The sequence below is a fragment of the Danio rerio genome, chromosome 16, assembly GCF_052040795.2.
Source record: "Danio rerio strain M-AB ecotype USA chromosome 16, GRCz13ab, whole genome shotgun sequence".
Lineage (NCBI taxonomy): Eukaryota > Metazoa > Chordata > Actinopteri > Cypriniformes > Danionidae > Danio > Danio rerio.
Window position 1 is genome coordinate 42,015,800 of NC_141036.1, and position 18,741 is coordinate 42,034,540.

Consider the following 18,741-nt stretch of genomic DNA (forward strand, 5'->3'; position numbering starts at 1 on the left):
TAATCGATTATTAATAATTCATTATTGACTGTAATCCACATCAGGAGGAAGAGGAGTGAAGCGGAAAGCGGATGATGATTTTCACAGTGTTTTAGGTGAAGGTAAACCTTATGCACTGCGGAAACGCATCAGAGCTGCTGAGACGTCCAGCGATGAGAACAGCAGCTCAGGTCAGTCTCCCGTTACAGAATCACACTTTTCTACAGTTTCATCACTTAAAATTCATAATACAGAGGCAAGCTGCAACTCTTAGTTGCTGACCGAGGGTGCGTCTCGCTATTAGTTTTACTCGATCTTAGTGCGGCATTTGATACCATTGACCACAAAATCCTCATAAATCGCTTAAAGTCTACAGGTGTCCAGGGACTGCCTCTACAATGGTTTAAGTCATACTTAACTGACCGCTACCAGTTTGTGAATCTTAATGGACAGCCTTCACAAATCTGCCCAGTAAAGTATGGGGTGCCTCAAGGATCAGTTTTAGGCCCTTTACTGTTTACAATTTACATGCTACCTCTGGGAGACATTATTAGAAGACATGGGATCAGCTTTCACTGCTATATATGCAGATGATACTCAATTATATATTTCAACTAAACCTGACGAGACGTCTGAACTTTCTAAACTAACTGAGTGTATCAAAGACATCAAAGACTGGATGACCAACAATTTTCTTCTCTTAAACTCCGACAAAACAGAATTATTACTTATTGGGCCTAAATCTTGCACACAGCAGATCTCGCAACTCAATTTACAATTAGAGGGATACAAAGTTAGCTTTAGCTCTACTATAAAAGATTTGGGTGTCATATTAGACAGCAATCTAACTTTTAAAAACCATATATCCCATGTCACAAAAACTGCCTTCTTTCATCTGAGAAATATCGCTAAATTACGAAATATGCTATCCATCTCAGATGCAGAAAAGCTAGTCCATGCTTTTATGACTTCGTGACTGGATTACTGTAATGCTCTATTTGCTGGCTGCCCAGCATCCTCTATTAACAAACTTCAATTAGTACAAAATGCAGCAGCCAGAGTTCTGACCAGGTCTAGAAAATATGATCATATCACCCCAATTTTATCCTCCTTACACTGGCTGCCTGTTAAGTTTCGTATTGAATTTAAAATATTACTTCTCACCTATAAAGCTCTAAATAATCTAGCTCCTGTTTATCTAACCAACCTTCTGTCTCGCTACGAACCAACTCGCTCTTTAAGATCTCAAAATTCAGGGCTTCTGGTAGTACCTAGAATAGCAAAATCAAGTAAAGGATGTCGAGCCTTCTCTTTCATGGCTCCTACACTCTGGAATAGCCTTCCTGATAACGTCCGAGGCTCAGACACACTCTCCCAGTTCAAAACTAGATTAAAGACCTATCTGTTTAGTAAAGCATACACTCAATGCATCACCTAGCGGGTTCCACACTGGCTTCTGCATCTTGCTTAAATACACTATGAACAGCAGCTACGCTAATTATTCTCTTTATTCTCTATTTTCACCTGGGGATACTCATCCCGAGGTCCTCAGATTAGGCGGAGTCACTGATTGGATCCAAGACCAGCGACGTGATGATCCCAAGGATTCCATATCCGGGACCAGGCCATATCCTGAGCTGCTGCTGCGCTGATGGTCGTGGGGAGTGGAGAACATGTGTCTGATTCCAGCGACGCTCCAGGGACAGACGAGTCTTCATTGAGGCCATCTTCCAGCATAAACCACGGCGAATGAAGTTCTGCACAAGACTTTTGGCCAGCGGAGAAATTAAAATGGTCGTGCCCAACTGAGTCTGGTTCTCTCAAGGTTTTTTTTCTTCACTCCCATCAGGTGAAGTTTTTTTTCCCTCTCCGCTGTCGCCACTGCCTCGCATGGTTCAGGATTGGTAGAGCTACGCATCGATGAATTTGCTCTTCAGTGTTTGAACTCTCAGTAATGATTATATCACACTGAACTGAGCTAAACTGAACTGAACTGAACTTAAACACTAAAACCTGAACCACACTGTTCCAGTTACTGAACCACACTGTTCCAGTTACTATGACCATTTATGTGAAGCTGCTTTGACACAATCTACATTGTAAAAGCGCTATACAAATAAAGCTGAATTGAATTGAATTGGCAGAAATACACGGTATGTGTGAAAATTATCCACTTTTATTTGTGCCAAAAAATCATTCAAATAGGGCGACACGGTGGTGCTGTGGGTAGCATGTTCTCCTCACAGATAGAAGGTCGCTGGTTTGAACCTCGGCTGGGTCAGTTGGTGTTTCTGTGTGGAGTTTGCATGTTCTCCCCATGTTGGCATGGGTTCCCCCACAGTCCAAACTATTTTCTACAATGTAGATTGTGTCAAAGCAGCTTAACATAGAAGTTGTAGTAAATTGAAACTGTGTCAGTCCAGTTTTCAGAGTTGAAAACAAACGTGAAAAAGCTTCATTACTGGCATAAAAAATAAATGATTCTTAAGATTAGGAGTGTATTGTTCATTGTGTTGTCATCCACATTAGGAGGAAGAGGAGTGAAGCGGAAAGCAGATGATGCTTTTCAGAGTGTTTCTGGTGGAGGTAAACCATCTGCCCACCGGAAACGCATCAGAGTTGCTGAGCTGGAGAACACAAGTGTAGACGCCGACACAGAGGCGTCCAGCTCAGGTCAGTCCACTCTTAATGACTGGAAAACTGGAGCACTGCTGCCATTTGTTGAATCCCAGAGTAAAATAAATGGCAATATTGAAATAATCGATTATTAATAATTCATTATTGACTGTAATCCACATCAGGAGGAAGAGGAGTGAAGAGGAAAGCGGATGATGATTTGCAGAGTGATTCTGATGGAGTCAAACCATACGCTCTGCGGAAACGCATCAAAGCTGCAGAGACGTCCAGCGATGAGAACAGCCGCTCAGGTCAGTCTACCGTTACTCTTCTACAGTTGTATGAGCATATATATGTCAGCTTAAAGGCACAGTGCACGACGACACAAAGCAGCAGAGCTTTTATTATGCCACAGTCCAGCGCGTCTGGTTCTTCAGCTCGTGATCACGTGTGCTGTTTTATCAGACTAAATAAATGTTGGGCTTCTGTTATAATGCTGCTCTGTGCTGTCAAATAAAACACAAACATATTAAAACCTCGCTAAACAAACAGAAATAGAATGAATGAACAGCAGGCAGCAAAAGAAAAGAAAAGCAAGTGGCAAATAAAGAGAAAAGCATGTCAAACATACTTGACCGTTGTGATGGTACGAGACATTCTATAGCAGTTTCCCTGCTATTAAAAGGTCAGGGCACTATAAATAAAGACATTTTGCACCACACTGCTAATACGATCATTAGCATGAACACACACACTGGCTGTGTCTAAAATCACACGCTTCCATACTAAATAGTACATTAAGACAGTATGTGAGCCGAGTAGTATGTCTGACCTCACAGTATTTGACAAACAGCATGTGAGAAGTACCCAGATGACCTACTACTACTGGAGAGATTCTGAAGTGTGCATCCAGTGGACACTACACTGTCCCATAATGCACTGCGAGATCATTCATGAATCACTCCTCTAGTGGATTTTGGAGATTTTGATAATAAAAGTCTCACATAATGTGCCTTTAAACCTGTGAATGATGCAGTATTGTGCAAAGTATTTCTCAGTAGAGCTTCATGACAAAACATCTGGAAACTAGTAGCACTGCTGCCATTTGAACAGATCCCCAAATACAATAAATGCCAATTAATGAAAGAACTGATCATTAATAATGCATTGTTGACTGGAATCCACAGAAGCTCCAAGAGCACTGAAGAGGAAGGCTGGATGTCTGGATCAGGACACAGTTGCTGCAAAACGAGTGAAAACAGCCCAGATCCAACATGGCGGCAGCAGCAAAACTGCAGCAGAAGACAGAAGCTCAGGTAAAGACAGCAGCTCAGCTAAAGACAGCAGCTCAGCTAAAGACAGCAGCTAAGGTTTGTCTTCTGCCGTAATGTTTTCTGTCTAATCTGCAGGGTTTTGTTTTATTTTTCAGAGTTTTACAGAGTTTTCTCACGATTAGATTGAGCAGAAGAGTAACAGGAGTGAGCAAATGTCATAAATGTTTTCTCCAGGATCTTTACTTGACAGATATGTGCTTGGGAAGAAGCTGGGAGAGGGATACCATGGCACTGTCTATCTGGCTACACGGAAATCTGACGGCCAGAAGGTAACATTCAATTTACCTTTGTGTGTGTGTGTGTGTGTGTGTGTGTGAGTGTGTGAGTGTGTGTGTGTGTGTGAGTGTGTGTGTGTGTGTGAGTGTGTGTGTGTGTGTGTGTGTGTGTGTGTGTGTGCGTGCGTGCGTGCGTGCGTGTGTGCGTGCGTGTGTGTGTGTGATCAGACATCTCTCTGGTTGAATAAGTTTTGACTTTATGCTCTCTTTGCAGGTTGCCAAAAAATTGTGACTAAAAAGCTTCTGGGAACGCGGTACCCGATGGTAAGTTTGCATACTCTACTGAAAATATCTGAAGAGAAGTGATGAACTCCATGTTTAGTCATGCTTTCACTAAGCTTGCGTTTCTGCTCATACAAGTAAACAACTTGTTGTGTTTGTTGCGATGGGCATTGTAGCTGTCCACTCAGGAAATACAAAGCTAATGTTGTTTTCAAGTCATACTTGTATGTGATTTTGACCGAATATTCAAAGTAACATATCATGGTAAACAACATAGGGAGCGAGTCACAAGTTGGCAATGAACGAATTTGCGGCTATAACACCAACTTTACCTCAATGGAATAGAAATATGGGATGAAAATAAAGAAAGATGCAGATGAAAACGTACGTTTGCGCACAGGTGGAGCAGTTGTAGGTTGTTGTGTTGTTGTTGATTCTGATTCAGAAAAACTGAACGCGATGCACATCAGCAAGAAGGTCGACCAAAACACAAGAAACTGCCCCATAATGTGAAGAATTGTACGCTTTAAACAGCAGAACACTGTTGACTTTATGTCTGGACCCTAAACTCTCCCTTCAACAGATTAAATACTCCCAAAAAATACTGCAAAACTCCGTTTAAAGGAACTAAAGCCGTCAGATGATCGACGCTGACTAAACACGGAAACACAGCAGCGCTGCGCCTTCACAATAAAAGTCCCGCGCGCACGACACTTAAAGGGATAGTTCCTAGCAAGAGAAAACTTTTGTCACCATTTATTTATTGAACATTTATACATTTATTAGGGTCCTAGTTCGATTACCCCAACACAACCAAAACCCCTCTAAAACCAGCCTGGTTGACTAGCTAAAACTAGCCAACCAGCCTAGGCTGGTTTAAGCAGTTTTTTTTTTCAGTAGCAGTCTTTGTTTTCATGAATGAATTATTTTTGTTCCAGTTTGTGATGTTTTATTCGATTTAAAACCAGTTAAATTATTTGCTCCTGTTATAGTTTGAGCCAAAAATATGTCAGATGGGCATAAATATACGCCCTTTATGTTGCAAAGTTTAATTTCCAGATTAAAAAACTAAATGAACCATATAAATGAATGTCTAATGAATGTCAAACGTCAAACTAACTTTATTGCGGTTTACGACCTGGCTAAGCACAAATAAAAAAAAAACATTCATGTTAACCTTATACATAAAATAATGGTGCACCCAAAAATAAAAATTTAACATTCATGTCATTTCAAATCTGGATGATTTTCTTTCAAGTTATTTTTGCAGGATGTCTGTAATGCAATAATATATGTATATATATATATATATATATATATATAATTTTAGGCTGGATTACTGTAATGCTCTGTTTGCTGGCTGCCCAGCATCCTCTATTAATAAACTTCAGCTAGTACAAAATGCAGCAGCTAGAGTTCTTACTAGGTCTAGAAAATATGATCCCCTATCACCCCAAAGTTATCCTCCTTACCCTGGCTGCCTGTTAAGTTTCATATTGAATTTAAACTATTACTTCTCACCTATAAAGCTCTAAATAATCTAGCTCCTTTTTATCTAAACAACCTTCTGTCTCGCTACAATCCAACTCGCTCTTTAAGATCTCAAAAGTCAGGGCTTCTGGTAGTACCTAGAATAGCAAAGTCGAGTAAAGGAGGTCGAGCCTTCTCCTTTATGGCTCCTAAACTCTGGAATAGCCTTCCTGATGATGTCTGAGGCTCAGACACACTCTCTCAGTTCAAAACTAGATTAAATACCTATCTGTTTAGCAAAGCATACACTCAGGGCATCACTTAGTAGGTTTCCACACAGGTTTCTGCATCTCGTTTATAAACACTATGAACAGCAGCTACGCTAATTATTCTCTTTATTCTCTATTTCCACCTGGGTATACTCATCCCGTATGTCAGCATCAACAACATCTCTTATACAGTAACAAATGCTTTAAATGGGCTTTTAATGCATTTATTACTTTTTAAAGGCAGTAATGAACTGAATTGCATGAATGAAAACTTACACTGTTTATTTAACACTGTGCTTTAAAAGTGTGCTTTGACACATTCTTACATAAGTTCATTGTTCAATGCATAGTTAAAATAATACTTAAATATATTAACATCAAATGCTAAATAAATAAATTTTTCTCCGACTCCTTACTTTTTCTCAGTAAGTTGACTTTTTATAGTGACGAATAATTTTTTACATTGCCTTTAAAGGGAAATAACTGAACATAAACATATTCAACATAGGAGGCTGACAAAAATGGTCGTTTTAGAAGAACATTTCAGATGGCGCTTAGAGGTTTTTGCATCTGAACTCTTCATATATAAAAGTATGGTAATAATACTTTTAATATATTTAAATTAAGTTAACTTTTGGTTAGTATACTTGCAATGTACTTATTTTCACCAGGGGTCTCTTTAACTCAGTGAACACTAGCTGGCTCACTTTACTTATTAGCTTATATTTGAGTGTACTGTGCTGTGTAGATGTAACACTAGCACAAACTGAAGCATAAGTGTGTTTCCATTAGTTTTCCACAAAACTTTTCTGAGTGTTGTTAAAAACTGTTGTGAAATGAAGACATTTCCATTCTAACCATTGTTCTTTGGCTAAAGCTCAACATTTGCTGGTCAGACACTGAAAGAGCCCTGGTGCTAGTTCAGTAGATATTATAGTAGGATTACTCATATCAGTGAACACACTCTTATATTTCACATTATAGTCACACAAATGGCAGGGCAATGTGCTTTAGACATTACATGACGCATCAATATTGTTCTATAAAGGCTAAATTGAGTCTGCAGTCTGTAAAACAGATCTTCTCTGTGTTGTTTTGTGTTGTGTTCACACTTATTGTCAGATCAACACACAGATAAAGTAGTTCAGGCATGTTTTGAGTGCATTACAGTGCCGTATCACTACGCTGAAGGATTTGACTTGTGTTAATGCAAGGAGCCGGTGTGATGAACAAAGAGCAGGAGTCAGAGATACAGTTTATTGAAGACAATAGTTTACAGTTTGATCAGCAGAAAACAGCTTCAACACACTCCATGGGGTTCGCAGGCCGCTCTGCGTACAGTCTCAGTTTCACAGAAATGATAGAAGAGCAGCACACATGTGGTCAGTGACGAAATCAGATCATCAGGAATTCATACTTCCATTGTTTTCTGACATGATGCTGTTTTCCGCTTCCACATTTTTTAAAAATTATGAGACAAGTAAAAATATACAATCACAGTACATTATAAAGAAAATGGAAAGACAAAAAGAAAACATTTTTAAAAAAGAAAACAACAAAAAAAATTAACAGTAGGGGTATATACATCATATATTAAAGAAAAAGATTATATAATTGACACATTTCAGTTGTTTTTAAAGCATTTTTTTGTAAAAGAGTTAGAAATTGTTTTAAAGTAATGCTCCATTTCAGTGAGCAAGATATTAAAAAGGGTTTTTGGTTTGAAAATGTACATTTATGTATATACAATTTTGTAAATAACATTAAGAAGATTAAGAAAAAAAAATATTTTTTTATGTATAGCATCCGTTTTATTATTAACAAAACATTTTCCCATAGTAAGGAAAAATCTTTATCAACATTCTTAATAAGAAAAAGAAAAATCATTTCAAAGCAAATTAGAAAAACTGCATTGCCAAAATAAGTGAACTAGGCACTTATTTTTTTGTGTTGCTTACAAAATGAACAATTAATATCAATATCTTTTTTATATCTTACTAAGAGAGTATTGACCGAGTGTGTATGGTGAATAGTTCTAAATGAAACTTCTATTATCTTATTTGTAATTAAGTAGCTATTTGGGATGAGCCATATTTGATTTCTTCAATCAATATCTGAAACAAAAGAATTCCAATAAAATAAAAAAAAGTCACATTTGGAACTGATACAGTTCCATTAGGAAATAACATCAGAACTTTTCAATGCAGATGGATGGGGCAACCATTACTGTTTCCAAAACAGTGAAAAGCCTTGGAGTAACGATTGATGACCAACTAAACTTCTCTGACCACATCTCTAGAACTGCTCGATCTTGCAGATTCGCACTCTACAACATCAGAAAGGTCCGACCCTTCCTATCTGAACATGCAGCTCAACTCCTTGTTCAAGCTCTTGTTCTCTCCAGACTGGACTACTGCAACTCTCTACTAGCCGGGCTTCCAGCTAACTCTATCAAGCCTCTTCAGCTGCTTCAGAACGCAGCAGCACGAGTGGTCTTTAATGAACCTAAAAGAGCACATGTCACTCCGCTGCTCATCCGTTTGCACTGGCTGCCAGTTGCTGCTCGCATCAAATTCAAAGCTCTGATGTTTGCTTACAAAGCGAATTCTAGCTTCGCTCCTTCTTATCTGCTCTCACTTCTGCAGATCTATGTGCCCTCCAGAAACTTGCGTTCTGTGAATAAACGTCGCCTCGTGGTTCCATCCCAAAGAGGGAAGAAATCACTTTCCCGAACTCTCGCGCTCAATCTGCCCAGTTGGTGGAATGAACTCCCTAACTGCATCAGAACAGCAGAGTCACTCGCTGTCTTCAAGAAACCACTAAAAACTCAACTATTTAGTCTCCACTTCTCTTCCTAATCTGCAATTGCCTCTCTGGCTCCACCGCTAACTGTATTACAAAAAAATAAATAAATAATTTACTAATGTTTTGCTTCGTACACTTTACACACCTGAAACTTGCCTAAAGCACTTATTCATTGTTGCTCTTATAGTTGTGTAAATTTCTTTTTTCGTCCTCATGTGTAAGTCTGCTAAATGTAAATGTACTGATTTGTTTGAAGAAGTTGCAGAGAAACTATATTTTCCTACCTTTGTAGTAGAAGCGTCTCAAGGGGGGAAGTAGAAGGATAGAGAATGCCTTGGACTAACCTAATAACTCCAGATGGTATGGCATCAAATACGACAGCAAATTCTTTAGGGGGGATGGGAGTATTGAATCGATTAAGAAATTTTGTTTATGAAATTGAGATAATTTAGCTGGTATTTTATCAGCATTATAGTTACAGAGTAATAACAATTAAGCCATCCAAATTAAGAAAATATGTAATTTGGAATAAAGTTCCAGATTGATGTTGGATTTTAGAGAATATTTTTTGTCCCATTTAATTTTGACAGTATTATTTAATGTACGGAAATCCAGCATATTAAGACCACCATTCTCAAAGCTCTTCATAACTTCTGCTTCCCACATTCTGCACTTCCTCCCGCAAGTGTCGCAGTCAGAGCTGCATGCAAATGAGGGCCGGCTGAAGCCTCCCCATTGGTCTATTAGCTCTAGATTGACACCTCCTCCCTCCAACCAATCAGGTGAGGAGGAAAGCTGACGTCACTCTAATGGCGGCTTCAACTGGCCCTCATTTACATGCAGCTCTGACTGCAACCCTCGCAGGAATTTGGGAAGCAGAAGCGGAAAACAACAAATGACAAACATCAAACATGGAAGAATGAAACCATTTCCTGCTGCTGAAAGCCTCTGCGTCATGCTGAACCCCTCGTGCTCCAAAATCTCCTCTAAAACAGGTCCTCTTTCAGGGTGGAAAGCATAAACTACACATATCTAGAACAGTCTTTATTTTTATTGGTTTTTTAGCCATGGCTGATCCAGAATCTGCTGCACTGTTTGCAGTCTCTGATCATCATCCCCAAGGGTAATGCAGGTATTCATAAATGCCATGAATTCTGTAACATTTTAAAAGAGAAAGTTAGTTAATGGTGGACACACACACACACAGCTCAATATTGACCTGAATGACTCCTGTTGTGCCCTAATGTTCAGTCTTCATGAAAATATAATATATATTTTTCTAATGTTGGCCTCATTTTAGAAACCGTCACCAAACCTCAAGATAAAGAAAAACATTGTTTTGGGTTTTTCTGCTGGTAAAATGTGGCCAGGGTCAATTCTGACCCATAAGTCAACAGGAGGGATGAACAGTGTCAGTCCCAGTCATCTTCTTACCTTCAGGTATGCTGGAACATTGTTTTTCTATTTCCCGCATGATGCCAAACAGCTGCTTCACTGTGTTTTTAACCGCCTTCTTTGGAGATATCCTTGTGTCTGGTGGGTATTTCTTTGGATCTGTCAGAAAGAGAGGTTTAGTGTTGAGCAAGCAGTTCAGCTAAAGCCCCATTCAACTGAGTCTCAGAGACTAATGAATGTTTTTCGGCTTCCTCCTGAAATAATCTGACTTACCATGACAGATGTGCATCCCACAGCCAAAATCAATTAGCTTGATTTGCAGAGGCCGGTCGATGACGAGGATATTACAATCATGAATATCATGATGACAAATTTTCCGCCTCAAGCACTCCTGCGCTGCTTTGACAATCTGCAGGATAAGCGTACGCGCGACTCTCTCCTCCAGGTGTTGGTGCTTCTGCAGGAAATCCTCCAGTGTTCTGCACGGGCCGAGATACTCCATCACCAACATTATTGTCTTACACACTTTCTGTAAGCAGATGCAATGAGTTAAAATAAAGCACACGACAGCAGTCCTCAGGTCAGTCTTTACTAGGCATGGGCCGGTATTAGATTGTGGCGGTATGATAACCTTGGATCAAAATATCACGGTTTCACGGTATTGTGATTACTGCTCTAATATGTAGTCTTTTTGAATGTCTGGGTAAAAGACAAACTTGTTCCCCTCTGAAAACAATATATTTTATTTTGTAATAGATTTATAATATTTTTTTGGCAGTAAACATGTCAGGCTAAATAATTCAAAAGATTAATTGACTTCTGCGGCCCTCATTTGTTTCAAAAACACTGATTTCTTTACTATTTAAAACAGCATTTTTGGATATTTATTCAGCTGGAGATACCGTTGTCCTAAAAAAACTGTAAATAATATATCTCACACAACGGTATTACAGAAAATTTGGCAGTTTTAAAACCTCGACTTTTCCATACCTTAAAAACAGTTATTGGCCCATGCCTAGTCTTTACACTGGCTTCCAGTTACATTCAGGATAGATTTTAAAGTAGAAATGAGTTTATTTTGCTTACCGCACCGGCATATCATTAACCCACAAGCTTTTCTGAAAACAAGACAAAGTTATTTACATGTCCAGAAATGCTTCTTGATTTAGGAATTTGAATTTACAAAATTAAAACGACAATAAGAAACGAGACAAACCCTCCTGCAGCGCATTGTGCATGAAATGTGCTGTATAAATACACTTACTCCTCTTGGCAATTTCTCCACTTTAACTAAAAACCATTCCTGGAGCTTGATGAGCAGCGGGCTGGGGGGATCTCTCACAATTGTCATCATGGCCACTTCGATTGGTATGGGTAACGGATATCCAGGCTGAAGATAAAGTGCACATTAGCTGCATATCAACAACATGTAATCCTGTTTTTCAATATAACTGTAAAAGAAAATCTGTAAATCAGCAGCTTTCCGTATTTTGTGATTCATGTTTTTTTTCTGTGTGTTTATTTATGCTTTTGAAATGCATTATGGGAGCTTGATGTTTATTATCTGCACTGGTTTTGTCAATTGTGATGTAAAAATCTGGTAATTCGGCTTCAGACGGTATTAGATTTTAATGTGATGAATTGCGGAAGCTTTGATTTTATCAAGATATTAAGCTGAGCTGTGAAACAGATTACTTTATCAGGTATGATTACAACAATACCTAGTGTATTGCTTATTAAATACATGTAAAAAAAGATTATAAAGTACAATAATAGGTAACACTATAATAAAGTATAAACTAAACTACTTTAGATAAATTAACTGATGTTAACGAGAGGACTTTACTGCACAGAGTTAACGAACCAAAGACAAACAGTCTCTGAATTCCCAAAGTCGTAGCCCAGATTAACATGAGAAAAGCATCATGTTTGAAAATAAATGGCTTAATAAGGGTTCAACATGTTGCAGAATAAAATAATCTTAAAAGACACTCTAAAAGTGTAAATAATAATTATTCATCATTGTGCATGTTCATTATTATGATATACTGAATTATTGAATATTGGCATGTGACTACTTTTTTCTGTTATATGTATATAAAGTCACTGTTAAACTGCAGAGTTAAATTTTCAGCATCAAAACTCGGCAGAGCACATATTAATTCCCATCATAACCATAAATAAACAGAAAACAGCAGTGAATCACAAAATGATCAGTAGATATTTGTATAACCACAGCCGCAGACAGACTCATCTATTAAATGTATTTTGTGATGCTTCAAATATGAATCACGCATGATGTTTTCAGACTTACCACATTGCTGTCAACTTCTGAAGTAGTCGACTTGATGATAAACTGTGGATGAAAAGTAGAATTAAACATGAGTGAGCAATCAAACATGATTTCTCTAAAGTTGATGTCCTCTAAACTGGACTAGGGTGAATAGACTTACCTGTTTGCCGTCCATTTTTCTGATACCACGATAGACATTGCCGTAGCAGCCAGCTCCAATATTTTCTTTCAGGTCATATTTTGCTTCCACTGAAAGATAAAAACAGCATGTTCATTTGAGACAGCTTCTAGTTATGCCTGAACAGACAGTATAAAAATAAAGCAATTTAACCCGTAACAGCCAACAACATAAACAAAGCCAATTTGCCCCGAATTAAGTTTTTTGAAACTTTTTTTAATTCAAAAGCCTTTTCCCAAAATATGTCAAAATAGTTTGTCACTAAAAAAATCACTCCATTTGCTGAAACTGAGAGAAAGTTGAGGCCAAATGACCCCAGTGTGTATGAAACAGCAACACAAGGGTTAAACAACATCAATCAAACATTAAAAATACATTCAAATGTACCAGAACCAGGAGAAGGCCCTATCCTCTGTCTACATGGCGGTCTTCTTTGTCCGGAAGGACCGGGAACATGTAACATACTTTTTTCCATTTATTAGCAGTAAATAACGCTCTCTAGGGTGTATAAATGAGTTTACTGCAGTTAATTATCTGAGTTTTCGCCTTGTCTGAGTATCAAATGAAAAGTTCCTCAATACACGTCTGTTCTGTCAGGCGTCTGGTGGATTCTGACACTCGCGGTGCAGAGCGCGTTCGATTTATGACGTAGCGTAGGGCCAGACCAAAGATGGGATGGGGGTCCTGTAGGTACAGGTGTTCGCGTTTATTCTTCAGGGTGTAAAAGGTGAAGTGGCATATTAACCTACTGTTTAGGGCTCGTGATAACATTATAAAATACGCGTGGACCTTATACAACTCTTTTGCCATCTCTGCATGGGGAAAAGAGGGAAGAATAAAGTTAATCACGCAAGGCCTGGCATGATTGATGTTTGACGGGTCCAACACGGCTGATTAATTTGAGGACTCTGCATCGGCCTTTAGCTCTGCACTGAATTTACAATGTAATACGGAATCACGATGCGTTGACTCTTGTCCAGAAGTCTGCTGCTAAGAAATCGAGAGCTCCGGAGTCTAATGTTAGTTGTCATGGAAACGAGGATGTCTTGGCGGCAGTACGTGAAGTTGCTAACCTATGGAATAAAATTTCTGTTATAATTATAAAATTCACGCATCTGCAATTATGAAACCGCAAAGGAAAACGGAACATAACTTGTGACGTTACTTTACAGACACGAAATAGTTTCACCACGGACACGAAGAGTACGAATCAAACAGCGACAGTCCACTGTCAAAATACATCACCGCGGTCACAGGCATTAATAAACGAGCCAGAGTCATCGATCACAACAGTGCGCTTGCGTGATGAGATCCTGAATCCTGACTGAAGGAAGCCCCCCGAACAAAATGTCTGGGCAGCTCCCACACACCGTCTCAGGTAAGACTTTTGTTAATCCCTCTTTGAGAACTGTCCTCCATGAGCTGTAATAAAGGTTGAGACTCAATGAGGTCCATTTTCGCTGTGTTTCTTAGACATTTTACAGAATCAAAATTAAGATCGGGCCGAGGATAGCAAGCTAAGTTAGCATAACGTAAGTGAACTTGACAGGCAGCGAGCGCAGAACTTCTCAGTGAATCACTTAACGGTGTTTAACTATAACATGGCATCTGTTGATTAAGTGTTTTTGAAAGCCAGATAGACTATTGATCTATTATAAAGAAGATATCAGCAAAAGGCAAGTTAAATATTTGAGGGTTTTTGCTTATTTTTATGACACTGAATCAAATCCATCAATTGTTTAAAAAACTTGAGATCTACGTTAATTTATCTTATTATCACCGAATGAGTGGGAAAATATATTGAATAATGTAATAAAGTCTGTGCAGATTAGCAATTGGTTAAATAAGTGACCCGGACCCATGGGCGTAAATCATGAGGGGCAGTCATTTAAACACTCGTATTTCATCTGAAAGCTGAATAAATAAGCTCCTCATTGATTTATGAGAGAAGATTATATGTTCAGATATACGTTTTTATATTATCTTTAAGTTAGCAATCCACATTACTAAGCAGAAATGACGTTTTTATATATTTATAGCAATTTACAAAGTCTTTATGAAGAGAATTCTTATCTAAAGTAGAGTAACCTAACTTAAATAATTTGAGCAAATAGCCAAAAAAGTATATTTTGTCTCATATAGTGACTATTCCCTCAAATCTACCTGCTCAACATAAGACTCGTTTCTTAGAATTAGAAAAATGCCCAATATCTATCTGTCTGTCTGTTTTTAATTAGCTCAGATTATGTCCTGCTTACAAGCACTTGAATCTATGAAAACTGATCATACTAAGATTTTTAGCATAATAGAAAAAGTGGACCTTTTAAAGACTAAAGACTTTGATATTATTTTCTGCTGGATACCAGGCTGGTCATATGGGATGAGTTGGAAATGAGCGTGCAGATAAAGCATGATAAAGGAAGATAGAAGTTGGAGATAACAGAACGTAAACTTCCTGTGTCTGATGTTAAACCTGTTTTAAATCTGTATGTTAATGAGAAATGGCAGATGGAATGGGATGAATGTAGGAAAAACACATGGTATGTAGTGAATCCATTAATTAATGAAAGGAATAATTACCATTTTGAAAATAGACATGACCAGGTTGTTCATACAAGATGTAGCATCAGACACTCATGGCTTACACTCGCATATTTATGAAAAGCGGAAGAAATACCTATTGGTGACTTGTGTAAAAATATTTTACCGATAAAACATTTTAATATGTTTAAAATATTTCCCGAATAAAAACGTTCTCTAATATCATGTAAAAATACACATTGTGTTTTTAAATGATATTGGAGAATGTTTTTATTCTGGAAATATTTGAAGTGAGCTGTTTGAAAAGGTGTTTTACAATATTTATCTTTAATCTAACTAAAAGATTGTATATGACTGTTTTCAGTGTTGTTGCTTGCTACTTGTATGTTTTTTGTTGTTATTTTAAAATGTATGTTTGCTAAGATTGTTTACTAACTGCAATGAGCGTCATCATGCTAACTGATATGATATGATTATAAATTGTATATTTAGTACATGTTTTTTGCCATGAATATAGCCAATGCTGCTGATATGGCATTAAAACCTAAATAAAATCTGTCCATCCATCCATCCATCCATCGTTCTGTCTATCTATCTATCTATCTATCTATCTATCTATCTATCTATCTATCTATCTATCTATCTATCTGTCTGTCTGTCTGTCTGTCTGTCTGTCTGTCTGTCTGTCTGTCTACCCTCTTTAACCATTGTCAATCATAATTCTGCATGACTTACAGCTTAATTTTATGTTAATGTTTATCAGGTTCCATTTGGAGAAATAATATCTGCTGCTCAAAGCCTGGTGTCGAGGCTCACCAACACCCTAAGATCACCAGAGAACACAAACCAACTAAGAGAGATTAGTTCAACACAGAGAGAGAGGACAACATCAAGTTTCCAGAGCCAGTCAGTTCAGCAAGAAATGAGGTGTGAGATTCAGTGGATGACTGTGTGTGTAGAAGAATCTAATGTGTTTTTTTCTCTAATACAAATTGTTCCTACACTAATGAGAAAATATTTGTAGGTCATTTCCTGGGTTTTTCCGAGAGGAGCGTAGAGGGAAAAGCTGTTTTGCACCATATAAGGGGCAATGTAAAAGCTTATTAATGTATTTTTACCTGCTGGACAAACAGCATGAAAAAACACCAAAAGGAGAGGCAGAAGTACATCTCACTATGGCTGGACTTGGAAGACAGCAGTTAAATGTGCAAGAAAATTTCCCCCATTCAGAGGTATGATTAAAGTTCCATGCCCTGTTATTTTGTATTTCTGTATTTGTTCCAAAATTATAATGTATTAATTAGGGATGCTCATTTCGGTTAATTTTGCTAACCGACAACCGTCGCTCATTAATCGGTTATTAACGGTTAACTGGTCAGATTACAATTAATTTTATATTAAACAAATTGACGTGTCTATTTTGTGTCTGACACATTAAATAATGCATTTTAAAATACTAATTTATTTTTATATGCTAGCACAGTGGTTCTCAAACTGTGGTACGTGTACCACTAGTGGTACGCAGGCTTCTTTCTAGTGGTACGCGGATGAATCAAATATGTAATATGTACATGCTTCATATATTTAAAGAAATTATCAAAAATGATTTATATACGAATATGATGACATAAAGCCTATATTTATGAGGTCTAGGCAACATTTCCAGGTGCTAACAAACCAGGAGTTATTTCTTTTTTAAACTGTACAGAGCTTAAGCTGCTTAACTAGACCTAATACGCTACTGTATTTCAAAACTGCTCATTATGGTGGTACTTGCAAAGACAATTTTTTTCCGAGGTGGTACTTGATGAAAAATGTTTGAGAACCACTGTGCTAGCATATTAATAATAGAACAAAACAACAGAGCATCTTTACGCACTTGCAGTGTTTAGCACAGAAGAACAGAATAAGAGAAGAACTAAATAAAATGAATAAAATAAATAGGACTGCCCTAAATTATTTTCACTTCAATAATTAATTTATATTACAAAACAAAAATACTGACTGATTCTTTTTAATAACCGGCATAGGCTGTTTTTTTTTCGCCAATCATGTTTTTTTTTTCTTCTGTCAAATAAAATCGCAGACTTTCTCAAATCGCCAGCTCCACGGAAAATATGCATTTATTTAATGCCCCGCTGTCATTATTATAATCACAAAACCTTTTTACATTTTAATAGAAATCATTATTTTAAAGAATATGTCCTGATATGGTTTCCTCTCTCTCTTTCTGGCAGTTCAAGTGCGCGCGCTGCGTGATGAAAAGACAACAACACGTGCGCATAGGTTGACTTTTTGTAAACAGTTTTGTTGTTTAAATATGATGTTACATTATTGTGCATACATGCTTTATAAGCTATAAAATAAAAGGTAAAGCCTATTTGTTGTGTTTATGATGCAGATCCAGGTCAACATCAGCGCTAGTTTGGCATCAACACGTCTGTTAAACAGCAATATTCTTCTTCCATTTTGCTTCTTTGGCAAATGTGTCTGTAGGCACGGGTTATACGTTGTCGTCCCGCAAGTTAAGTATGCCTTGCAGTTAAACAAGGGGCCGAAAACAAGGCGCACCTCACTGCCTTTATGTTGACAAGGAAAAAAGAAGAGAGGACCGCGCTTCTTCTCATGAAACGACTGAATCAGCAGGGTATCGATTGTGTCTGTGTTGTTACAATTGTAATATTTAATAATATATAATAAATTGATATTCAAGATTTGTATATTCATCCAGCTCTGGATAACTTAAAACAGCGATTAGACCTTCAGAGCGGCAATAATGCGTCCTGAAGTAAAGCGAAACGGCTATAAACTCTAGCAAGATAGAGTGATTATATGCAGAGCCATATTCCTTTATCTTTAAATAAAGTAGAACTATAGAAACTGTGTTCATCTTAACTGAAAGCTATTCGTGTTTTCTGGCCTCACGCATCGCGCACCTGTCAGTCAGTCAGCACGTTACGCCAAAGGGTTAAACAGACTATACGGTTACAGAAAAGTTTGCGTTATAATCCACTTACCTTTTAATACATTTTGATGCGATTATAATCCGCTATTAAAAACAACAACAATAACTGAATGTTTTGAATGGATAATGTAGCCGTGGCGGGATGCATTTTGGTCCCCGCCATGGAAGAATGAATGTAGCGGAAACCATGCTCTTTAAAACTTCTCTGTAGTTGTCTTGACAACACAAACTGCTGCTCTGGGATGAGCCGCGAGCAAAAGATGCCCCTCTTAACGCAAAGGCGCATTCAATCGGCCCCTTATGCAGCCAAACTAAAAATATATCAAATAATATGTTTCATGGTTTAACTGATAGCATTAATCGGTTACAAACGCACCCTTTTGGTTAACGGTTAATCGA

The 18,741-nt window shown here is 37.8% G+C and overlaps 3 protein-coding genes across 19 annotated transcripts in view; 2 read left to right on the top strand and 1 right to left on the bottom strand.

Annotated features, from left to right (window-relative positions):
* Positions 1 to 2,472, top strand: part of LOC137487301 (uncharacterized) — a 133,883-nt gene extending 131,411 nt beyond the window's left edge. For 6 of the 12 annotated variants that reach the window (XR_015945055.1, XR_015511833.1, XR_015511834.1 and 3 more), the window contains one exon: positions 45 to 2,472. Coding sequence is in view for 7 of the 12 variants with exons in the window: in XM_087287577.1 (XP_087143703.1) it covers positions 45 to 253 (209 nt within the window). In the remaining 5 variants the exon portion in view is untranslated. The remainder of the gene's footprint in view (positions 1 to 44) is intronic. The other 6 variants (XM_087287568.1, XM_087287569.1, XM_087287570.1 and 3 more) reach the window with 1 other exon arrangement.
* LOC147833425 (uncharacterized) lies at positions 2,267 to 16,609 on the top strand. Of its 5 annotated transcripts, none has more exons than XM_087287614.1 (6): positions 2,267 to 2,652; positions 2,781 to 2,906; positions 3,783 to 3,965; positions 4,104 to 4,198; positions 4,419 to 4,468; positions 8,373 to 9,091. In XM_087287614.1, exons 1-3 carry the CDS (start codon positions 2,457 to 2,459, stop codon positions 3,962 to 3,964), a joined length of 504 nt encoding a protein of 167 aa, XP_087143740.1. In that variant the 5' UTR covers positions 2,267 to 2,456; the 3' UTR covers position 3,965; positions 4,104 to 4,198; positions 4,419 to 4,468; positions 8,373 to 9,091. The 5 variants fall into 5 exon arrangements, 4 of the variants coding, with proteins under 4 accessions (XP_087143740.1, XP_087143741.1, XP_087143742.1 ...); XM_087287615.1 differs by lacking the exon at positions 8,373 to 9,091 and adding an exon at positions 14,009 to 14,095 and having other exon boundaries at positions 2,457 to 2,652; XM_087287616.1 differs by lacking the exon at positions 8,373 to 9,091 and adding an exon at positions 10,271 to 11,575 and having other exon boundaries at positions 2,457 to 2,652.
* On the bottom strand, positions 7,409 to 13,455 carry LOC141378266 (serine/threonine-protein kinase pim-2). 2 transcript variants are annotated; one of them, XR_015511843.1, is made up of 8 exons: positions 13,224 to 13,455; positions 12,819 to 12,907; positions 12,680 to 12,721; positions 11,630 to 11,755; positions 11,452 to 11,483; positions 10,639 to 10,894; positions 10,405 to 10,524; positions 7,409 to 10,124 (listed from the first exon to the last, which is right to left on the bottom strand). XR_015511843.1 is itself a non-coding variant. In XM_087287579.1 (7 exons), exons 1-7 carry the CDS (start codon positions 13,309 to 13,311, stop codon positions 10,021 to 10,023), a joined length of 825 nt encoding a protein of 274 aa, XP_087143705.1. In that variant the 5' UTR covers positions 13,312 to 13,455; the 3' UTR covers positions 10,004 to 10,020. The 2 variants fall into 2 exon arrangements, 1 of the variants encoding a protein (XP_087143705.1); XM_087287579.1 differs by lacking the exon at positions 11,452 to 11,483 and having other exon boundaries at positions 10,004 to 10,124.
* Positions 16,610 to 18,741: the final 2,132 nt, after the last annotated feature.

Bases quoted from the DNA above. Each gene is read 5' to 3' on its own strand.
- LOC147833425 (XM_087287614.1), top strand. From the start codon at position 2,457: ATGATTCTTAAGATTAGGAGTGTATTGTTCATTGTGTTGTCATCCACA. The intron at 2,653-2,780 runs GTCAGTCCACTC...AATCCACATCAG, and splicing joins CACAGAGGCGTCCAGCTCAG to GAGGAAGAGGAGTGAAGAGG. The intron at 2,907-3,782 runs GTCAGTCTACCG...TGGAATCCACAG, and splicing joins CGATGAGAACAGCCGCTCAG to AAGCTCCAAGAGCACTGAAG.
- LOC141378266 (XM_087287579.1), bottom strand. From the start codon at position 13,311: ATGGAAAAAAGTATGTTACATGTTCCCGGTCCTTCCGGACAAAGAAGA. The intron at 10,895-11,629 runs GTAAGTGTATTT...ATCTGCTTACAG, and splicing joins TGGAGAAATTGCCAAGAGGA to AAAGTGTGTAAGACAATAAT. The intron at 10,525-10,638 runs GTAAGTCAGATT...TCTTTCTGACAG, and splicing joins TGGGATGCACATCTGTCATG to ATCCAAAGAAATACCCACCA.